General features: G+C 43.6%; 1 protein-coding gene across 1 annotated transcript; it reads left to right on the top strand.

The window, feature by feature from the left end:
- The first annotated feature begins 289 nt into the window (after positions 1-289).
- Positions 290-5,948, top strand: ZP2 (zona pellucida glycoprotein 2). Its single transcript, XM_071760951.1, has 17 exons — positions 290-373; positions 551-634; positions 715-809; positions 1,632-1,790; positions 2,108-2,152; positions 2,286-2,450; positions 2,819-2,915; positions 2,996-3,177; positions 3,551-3,680; positions 3,847-4,028; positions 4,102-4,193; positions 4,276-4,400; positions 4,662-4,851; positions 5,198-5,333; positions 5,418-5,514; positions 5,598-5,684; positions 5,768-5,948. The coding sequence occupies exons 2-17, from the start codon at positions 577-579 to the stop codon at positions 5,908-5,910; spliced, it is 1,983 nt and encodes a 660-aa protein (XP_071617052.1). The 5' UTR covers positions 290-373; positions 551-576; the 3' UTR covers positions 5,911-5,948.
- The last annotated feature ends 3,637 nt before the right edge of the window (positions 5,949-9,585 follow it).

Genomic DNA, 9,585 nt, shown 5'->3' with positions numbered 1-9,585 from the left:
AAGGTCTCATGCAGGTTCTCCACTTCCCAGTTAGGAAATTTCATCTCAACAAGAGGCAGGTGCAAGCTCTCAGTCCCCCCAGCAGCAGAAAGGCTGCACCTGTGTGGAGCCTGCCCCAGGTCCTATATAACCCTGCTCCAGGAGGCAAAGGCTGAGCTTGTGGGGGCAGAGAGAAGATGGGGCTGTTTGTGGAGCAGCAGTGCTTGAGCACCTCAAGGATATGGTGAGTGGGGTTTGGGATGTGGATCTGGGTTCTTTCCTTACTCTTTTTTCAGTGTTTTGTCCTGTTTTTCTTGTAGGTTGCTGTTCCTGTTTGGCTTTTTGCTGCCTTTAGTCCCTTGTGCTGATGGCCTGGGGGATCAGGATCTCTTGGGTAATGAGGCCCTTCTGGGCTGGTGGTATGGATGTGGGCTTTGTTTGTGTGGAGCTGCTTCCCCCCTCCCTGGGTGTGGATGGGCTCTCTGAAGTGGGGCTGGCTAGCTGGAGGGCTTGCAGGTTGTGTGTCTCCAGGAGGGTGATGGAGGAGCTGACTGTAGCCTTCCTTCTGCAGAGGGTGTGACCTGTCACAGGGATGGGATGCAAGTTGAGTTTTCTGGAGAGCTTGGTAACTACTCCTGGCACGTGTCTGTTGTGGGTAGGTATTGCCTCTGGCCTGGCTTGGTCTGTTCTACTGCAGCCCTACATGCAAGACTAATATTCCACTTTTTTCCCTAGATTTGAATGGTGAGGAGATGGTGTCCTGTGACCACACTGTGGATTATGAGAAGTTGTTGCTCAATGTCCTGTTTGTCAACTGCACTAGCCTGGAGGTAAAGGGGTCTCCATTCTGAGAAGGTGCTTGGATGGAGTGTGTTTTCTCTGGTCAGGACTGGATTTAATAAGATATCTAGCCCAAGCTTTCTTTAAGAGTGGAAATGCTTAAACTGTTTTATAACAACAGAAGTAGTTTAAAAAAACCCCACCAAGCTATTACCTTTATACTTGTTATTTCAACTGTGGATTACACTGCATCCAATACTGCTACAAATGCTGCATCCTTCTGTAAAGGAATTGAGAGCTGTGTTAAATAACCTTTTGTAAGGAAGTCAACTAGGTCCAAGAATTTCATATACCACTATTTTATGTGTATAATGCTACTCATAATACATAATTATATAGCATACATATGTATGTATATATACATGTATGTATATATATAGCATACATAATATGAATAGCATAATACATGCTATTCATAACTATTGTGGTAGAGTAGTAAGTGGAAGACCAACTCATGCTATCCTTAAAAACAGAGGTTTTGTTGGTGTCAGTTGTTTTTAGGCATTTGGCATGTCAGAACTCTTGGTTTTGGTATTTATTAATTTATTTCTTTTAACAGTTGTCTCTGGTACTACAGCCTGCCAATCCTTGAAGGTGTTCTTGACTCCTACAGCTTTCCTAGTGCCTTCTGCTCCTCAGCCTACTCTTGCTACCCTGTGCTTTTTTATAAGCTTCTTAAGTGATGGTTAATTGTGTCTAGTACAAACACCTGGAACAACTCTAAAGTTACAGTTTAGTCTTTAAGACTTTTAGTTGTCCTTGTGCTGCAGAGGCTGCTTCTGTCTCTTTCTAATAAATGTCTCTTCCTATAGCATGGTCAGCACCAGCTAAGGTTGAGGCTGATGATGAATGACACAAGAGGAGAGGAGAAGAATGAAACCTACAGCACTCATTGCAATACAGTCCATGCTGATGAGATCATTACTCCTTTCTTTGCTGGTACAACAAACTGTACCAAAGACTTCATGGCAGTAAGTAGAGGAATGGGAGTGCTATAGATTCTGCTTAAAGGCTTGCAGGGTCTCCTGGAACTGCATGGCTGGGATTTGCAGAAAGATGGGGGAAGCTCCAGCCAGCTTCAGGGAGGTTTGTTGGCTGCATGTCCATCCTTGTGTGACCAGTTTTTTTAAGATTTAGTTTATAAATGGTCATTTCGGATGCAAATGCAGGGGAAACTGAGATGCTGGTCTCAGCTGTTTGCTTTGGAAAGCTATGGTGGAGACTTTTAAAGCTGTAAGGTTGTGACCACTGTTTGTTCCTGTGCTTTAACCCTTGTTCTGTGTTCCAGGTTACTTTCCCAAGACTCATTCCAAGCTTCAGTGAGGAGCATATGGTATGTCAATATAGGGAGCTTGAATGTAAAGCCTGCAAAGTGGCAGCCCAGCAGAGTGAAAAGCTGTAGTGCCTTGCTGCTTCCTTTTGGCTCTGCCTTCCCTTCCTAAGAAAGGATCTCTCCTGCTTTCCAGGTTCCAGTAACTCCAATGGCTTGGATTCTGTCAGTTGATGATGGAACCAGAATACATCAGCTGAGCCTTGCACAAGCCATGCAGCAAGGCTATAGCTTTCTAGCTGATGGCCACAACCTGGTCTTTCAGGTGGCCTTTACTGCTACTGGAGTTGTTTCCTACAAGGTAAGTGAACAAAGAATTGGCACTGAGGAGACAGTGCTGCTGTGGGAGAAGCTTGCTATCTCCTTCCTGTAGACCTTTTGGAAACCTGTGAACTGCCCAGGCCTATAAATAGGGGAAGCACAGTGTGCACTTCAGCACAGCTGTTGGGCATCCATGTCAGTGGGATCCTAAATATATAACCTATGCTGTGAATGTCTGACTGGCAGTCTCATGTGTAGAACTTATGTAAAAGGGTGTTGAGATGGGATGGGAAAAACTTCTGTTGCAAGCCATGAGGAGCAGCAGTCCTGAATTAGGCATAGTATATGGCCCTGTGGAGTTGGTCATGAGCTGAATGGTCTCTAATAGCCCTCTATCTTCTTTGTCAGCACAATGATAAGGTGCTCTACACTGTGTCACTCAAGCTTGTGTATGGCCCTCCTGAACATAGACTGACTGTGGAGTCAAGAATGCTTTGTGCACCAGGTAATGCATGGAGAAAGCCACAATCTGACTTGACTCTGCCCTGGCAGAAGTGATGTTATACTTAAAGATGTTGTTTACAGGTCCAGCCATCTGCAATGCTACACACATGACTGTTGCCATCCCAGCCTTCCCAGGGGCCCTTATGGCTGTGGGTGTAGAAGATAAAATCATCCCCATGGACCAGCTTGAGGAAAATGGGATTGCTCTGGACACAAGGAGAGGGGTCAAGCTGCATATTAACAAGGGAGTCTTGAAATCTAGGGTGAGTTCTGATCCTTAAGTCACAGTTTGATCACTGTTTGGTGGTTACTAATACTCAGCACAGTAGCTGTCAAGTCAGCCGTGTGCCCTGTGGCTGTCTGAGGGCAGTTGTGATTATGATGAATACAGATTTTATAATGAAGAGTCATTGTTCAAATGCAGCTTGGGTTTCATAAAGTCTCCTGGTGAAAACAGCCAGAGGTGAAGATATTCCTCTTGGAATGGGTTGGTATTTGATGTGCCTTGAGTAATGCAAATTCTCTAATAGTGTGTAAAGAGCACCATGGCTCCAGGGCAAGTGAATCACTGACACAGGCATGTGATAAAAGGAGCTCTTGCAGTTACAATCAAGAAGAGTTACTCTTGTCTTGCAGCTACATGGGGAGAGCTGTTCAGGGCTTCAGTCCTACTTGTCCTCTTTGAAACTGACTTTTCACTTCCATGAGGAGACTGTGGCAATGGTGATGCATCCAGAGTGCCCTTGTGACCAGCATGCACCAATAGGTAAGTTTTCTGCAATCAACTTTGCCTGGTCAACTTTGCATGGTCATTCTTCAGCATGGATTCTAGTCCTTCATATGAAAGTGTATGTCTAGTCAGGATGCAACAGACCTTGGCAGACTGAGCTGTCAGTGACTGGCATGACAATTTATGTGAACCTCTGTTCCAGCTGCTGTGTGTACCCAGGATGGGTACATGGATTTTGAAATCCTTGCTGACAGTACCAGACCACTGCTGGACTTGGATACACTGAGGCTCAGAGATCCTTCGTGCCGCCCGGCCTTCAAATCATCTTTGAATGACAGGGTTTGGTTTCATGTTCCCCTGAATGGATGTGGGACCAGGTATTGGGTAAGTGTGTAGCCAAGGCTGATGGGGAGGGCTTCATGCACTGGGAATGCCCTCACTAATGATGTTTCATCAGTCTGATGGGGAGAAGATCGTTTATGAGAACGAGGTGAGGGCATCATGGACAGATCTTCCACTCCGCAGGATCTCAAGGGACAGTGAACTCAGGTGTGTAGGTAAACTTAGTAATACTTAGTCCTGGATATCCTATATATGAACATAAGATTTACCTCCTCCTTTCTTGTAACAGGCTAACAATCCTGTGCTCCTTCAGCAATGGTGATGCTTCCCTCAGTATAAAGGTAGACAACCTTCCTCCTCTGGCTTCTTCAGTGAATCAAGGCCCCCTCTCCTTAGTCCTTCTAAGCTACCCAGGTAAAGCTGACTCTGGGCTCAGATAGCTGAGGAGCAACTGAGCTTGTGGGGGGAGGATGTACAATTGAACTGCTCTGCTGCATGGGCTTCTAATGACCTTCCTTCCCTTCCACCCATGCTGCTTAAGGCAATTGCCATCATTCTGTGACACTAGGAAAAACAGCAGCTGGGGATGAGCTGTTATTGAAGGGCTCTAAAGCAGAGTTTCTTGAGGACTCTTCTTGTACACTGACTTATCTAACAAGGCTTTGTGTTCTGCAGAGGACTCATTCAGGCAGCCATACCGTGATGATCAGTACCCAATAGTAAGGTACCTGCAGCAGCCCATCTTCCTGGAGGTGCAGGTCCTGAACCGCAATGATCCCAACCTCCATTTGGTGTTGGATGACTGCTGGGCCACAGCTTCAGAAGATCCAAGCTCACTTCCCCAGTGGAATATTGTTGTAGATGGGTGAGTGTCCTGCTGGATAATGAAAGCACTTTTGGCAGTACATGGGAGGATTCTCCAGTTCCCTCTACCTCTCCTTTGGGAACAGAGTCCCAGATATAAGGGCTGCACCTCAGGTGGCTTTTGACGTACTTGGATGCTGTCCTAGTATGCTGGAACCTGTAGGAGGGAGGCAGCCTTTCTACCTCAAATTCTAGCTTACTGCTTTGTGGTGGTTTTTTTTTTGTTTTTAACTAAAAAAAAACAACAAAACACCAAAAAACCCAAACACCTGAAACCCATAAATGAACCCCTTTTCTCCACCCTGCCCTTCTGCTGTTCTGACTTGTTGCTTCTTGCCCATTGGCAGGTGTGCATATGACCTGGACAGCTACAGGACTGTGTTTCACCCCGTGGGGCATGGTGTCAGTTATGCAAACTATCGCCAGAGGCTGGAAGTGAAGACTTTTGCTTTTGTCTCTGGTGGCAAAGCCCTCCCTGGCCTGGTAGGTGACATTTCCTGCCTTTAGAGCAGTAAGTTGGAGCAGTTATTGTCTTGGAATGAATGGACCTCTCATCCTCTGTGCTAGGTGTACTTCCATTGCAGCATCCTGCTCTGTGACCGCTTTCAACCAGACTCCCCTCTGTGTATAACAAGATGTCCAAGGCCATCTAGAGGCAAGAGAGGTAATGCCTAAGCAGATGTTAGATTGTACTGATCCAGGACAATTCCCTGTACTACAGTGTTCACTTCTGCATTTTTGTTGCAGAGAGTGGGATGCCAGGGATGAACTCTGCAGTGGTGAGCCTGCAGGGTCCTGTCCTCCTTGTGCCAGAAGAATGGTCTACAACCCAAGGTACTAAGCAAGTGTGGTGCTAATGTATGTTGCTCAGGTTTAATGAAGGGCTGTCTTCAAACTATCTTCCCCTTGCTTTGTAGGGAGCACTCTCCTGAGCAAGGAAGTATTGGCTGGCATTATAATGGCTGCTGTTGGCATTCTCTCTCTGGTGACCATAATGCTACTATTTTTGGCTCTTCTTAAATGCTTGAAGAGAAGAGCATTCCTGGTAAATGTACATTAGTGTATTTTTTTAATGAATAAACTTGGATTGCAAGAGTCTTCAGTATGAGTTCTGTAGCTCTGGAGTTGCTGGTGTATGGCACTCAAGGAACTAGAGTGAAAAAAGATGAGTGTCTGTCTTCCTGAGCAATGGCACTGCTGTCAGTGTTTCTGGCTGGAGTCCCTTAAGTGAAAACAGAACAGATTTTTTTTAAAAGCTCAAGGATTTGGGGGAAGACTCAAGTGACCATGTCAGCTTCCTCCACACTGGACTGTTTAGCTCGTGTTAGGGGATGACTGACATGTGAACACTGTAAAAGAGAAATGCGAGCACACAGGGCTTTAGATCAAGTGAACAGACTTTGATGCCAATTGCCAAGCATGCTGTGCATAAGCAGCATAGGGCTCATCTGCCCCAGCATCTGCTTCAATTAATAAGCATTATTAATAAGCTATTCCTAATGCAACAACTTTTCAGGTACAATTCCTAATAAATTTTATGCAAGCAGAGCATGGAATACTGAGAATATTAGCATAAGGCTTCTCTAATGATCTTTATTAGTTATAATATCAATAAAAGTAGAGTGAAATTGAATTTCACATTGGAGCCAATATGTTTTTAAGTCACTTTCTTATCAACCTCACAGGGTTAGGGTTGAAATGATTACTTAGGCTGTTGTCCAGCAAACCAACTTTACTTAAGTCTGTTGACTTAGCACTTGGATTGAATATGAAGTATTTCTGCAGAGGCTAGAAAAGTGGTTTATATACTTGACATAACATTGTACTTAACTGGATGGGCTTTTGGCTCAGAAAAGCTAAACAAAGCTGATAGTTTTAATATTGCCCCTTGATCCAGCTTTCTTGTTTTTCTTGAGTGTGGGAAAAGGATTGTGTGTTCAGGCAGAGAAGCATGGGGGTTTTCTTATTGCTGGATGGAATTTGGAATTTATTTCTGGAATGGTTGGCCTTTAGGTAACATTGGTTTTCATGTGAACACTCTAAAAGGGAAATGCTGGCCAACAGTCCCATAAACTAAAATTTCTTACCTAGCTTACATATATGATTCTGGAGACTTGCACTAGTGAGGGTGTTTAAAATACTTCCCTTAGCTTTAGTAAGGGTGTAGGTAAGAGCTTTGCTTTTACTTTTTGACTACTGGGGAGGTCAGACAGAGGGTGGCACATAGTGAAAGCCATCCAGGCCAAAGGAAGTTTGTTCTTGCCTGGTTCCTGTCCCTGTCTAACATTTCTGCTTAGAGGAAGGCTGTCAGACACAGCACTTGTTCTGTTCATAGTCTCTGGGAGGATTATTTCTTCTCCCAGGGTGGTTCAGTTGTTCTCTGTTTGTGGACATTGCAGGGGAAGTTTGACTGAAGACTCGTGTAACTTATTTAAACCAAGGAAAACATGTTGGGATGTTTTTTTCCCCTTTCTCTGCAAGTAATTTACATTGGAGCCCAGTCACATGCATTCCTTCCCCCTTTTCTTTAAGTGCTGGTGTTCCTCAGTCCCCTTCTGAAATGTGGTAAATGTAGAATTTTTAAAGTTTGCTTTACAAATAGAAAAGAATTGTATTCAAGCCTAATGTCCCTCTCCTCTGCTGCACATGAGGGTGAAGTGTGACTGATGATGCAGGATGAGGAGGCATAAGAGTCAATTTGTTGTGTGGAGTCAGCACTGGGGTCTCTGCAGTTTGAGCTCAACCTGCAGAGACCCCAGTGCTGTTCTGTGAAAAGCCAAGAGAAGCTTTGGCACTATCACCCTAGCCTCTTGCTAAGGATTTCTTAGCTCTGCTGCAGTGTTTAATAATTAAAATAACCTTGAACAACCTACACACTCATTTTGATGGATTTTACTGTCTTCCAGTAAAAACACTTGGTCTATGCTGACCTAGTTTTATTTTTTCAGCATGTCCCTGTCAAACAGCCATGCTAATGTGGTGATGGTACAGTGCTGAAAGCAGCTCTTGTTAAAAGGACAAGGTGAGAAGCTCTAAAATGACAGTGGCAGATAAACATGCAAAGGTTGGAGCAGCAGGAGTGAAACTGCTCCATGTTTACCTGCTGGTAATTGAGAATTTACAGCTTTAGCTCCTGATAAGTGCTGATGACAGAAGGGCATAATGAAAAATCAATTTAAAATGCACAAGAAAATGATTCATGCAAGTCCAGGCTCTAAGCTGGAATAAACCCACTTGCTTCAGCATCTGCTGTTTTTATCAAGAAATGCCTGCTCCCTTCAGCAAAAGATAAGGGTATAAATGAAATCTGGAAAAGGGTCAGACCCCTTCGGCTGTCTGTCTGCATTTGGGCTGTGGTGTGAAGCTCTGAATGTTGCCACTTAAGACAGGCATAAGCATTTCATTGCTCTGACTTCTGAAGCTACTGGACACAGCCTTGCCTCAGGGAGTGCTGGCTATGTGGTTTCGTAATAGTTGCTTGCTGATTTAATAAGCCATTAAAAACTCCTGAAAACCTGAAGAATTGGAGACAAACATCATCCAGGTTACATTGTGCATCTAAGTAATCCTGGCTACACTTTCTCATTTGCAGTGTCAACAGTTAATTTATAGGAGTAGGAATAAATCAGGGTAGTGATGATGGCTTTAATTTGAAATTTACTGAAGTCTGATTTTTGTGTTCTAGCAACTGGGCTTTCCTGATAGAGAATTTGATCTGGTCTCTATGATCAGCTGGAATACAATTGCACTTCGTAAACATTTTTACTTGATCTACCTATAAAGAGGCAAACATTCCTTTAAAACTGGTGTGTAGACCCTTTGCTTTTTTTACCTGCTTTTCTGGATACAGGTGCTAGCTGTTAGTGGAATAAGAACTTTAAATCTAAAGCCTGGTCAGTTTTGGTTGCTGCATTCAGTAAAGTGGTTTGATTGTTAAAGAATGGATTTTCTGTAGTTTCTACTGTCAAATCCTTTCAAAATTGCTCGAGATGGGCACATGAAAACTGAGCCAACAGTCTAATTGAAAACCTGAGCAATGTGCTTCACAGTATGTATTTACTAAAGGCTTGCTGCCAGCTGAGGAAATACTGCAATGGAATGTGTGCACGTATGTTGCCAATGGTAAGAAACTGTTCTGTGGTTTTTTTTTTTTTAATGTAGATAGAATCTGCTAATTTTCTACTGCAAAGCAACTTGGTAACTTAGTGACAGCTGTTGTTTAACTTCAGTTATTGTTGTGCCCTAGCAAGATGGTACAGAGCTGTCTCTTGGTGATTGTGAATAAATCAATCTGGTTATTTTAAAATAGATTTGAGAATATTTATTGGACTTATTGGCAATCTGGAAAATGAATAGTTTTACTGGCTTTAAAATGATAGGAAATTATTGTCTTGCCCACTGTTGAAGGTGTCATGGATCTGGTGCATTAGGAGATAAAAACATTGTCATGTTGCTTAAAAGCTTCATGAAATGTTACGTTCTTGAATTGTGTTTCAGGGGAGGAGGGGGATCTGGAACAGTCAAAACTCCTCTGCTCTTCCTTCAAGTGAGAAATAAACTTGAAACTCAACAAATTTCAAATGGTGGTAGTGACTCAGCCCTGGGCTTGTCAGGCTTTGCACCGAAATAATTAAAGTAAGTGGGTTAATCTAATAAAAAGTCTGAAATCTTTTCATCTCCTAGGGAGAACATAATTCATGGCTGCCAGGGATGATGTAAGAAAGAACACAAGCCC

The sequence above is a fragment of the Heliangelus exortis genome, chromosome 17, assembly GCF_036169615.1.
Source record: "Heliangelus exortis chromosome 17, bHelExo1.hap1, whole genome shotgun sequence".
Classification (NCBI taxonomy): Eukaryota; Metazoa; Chordata; class Aves; order Apodiformes; family Trochilidae; genus Heliangelus; species Heliangelus exortis.
Note: the sequence above shows the minus strand (reverse complement) of the source record. Positions and strands in the feature narration are given on the sequence as shown.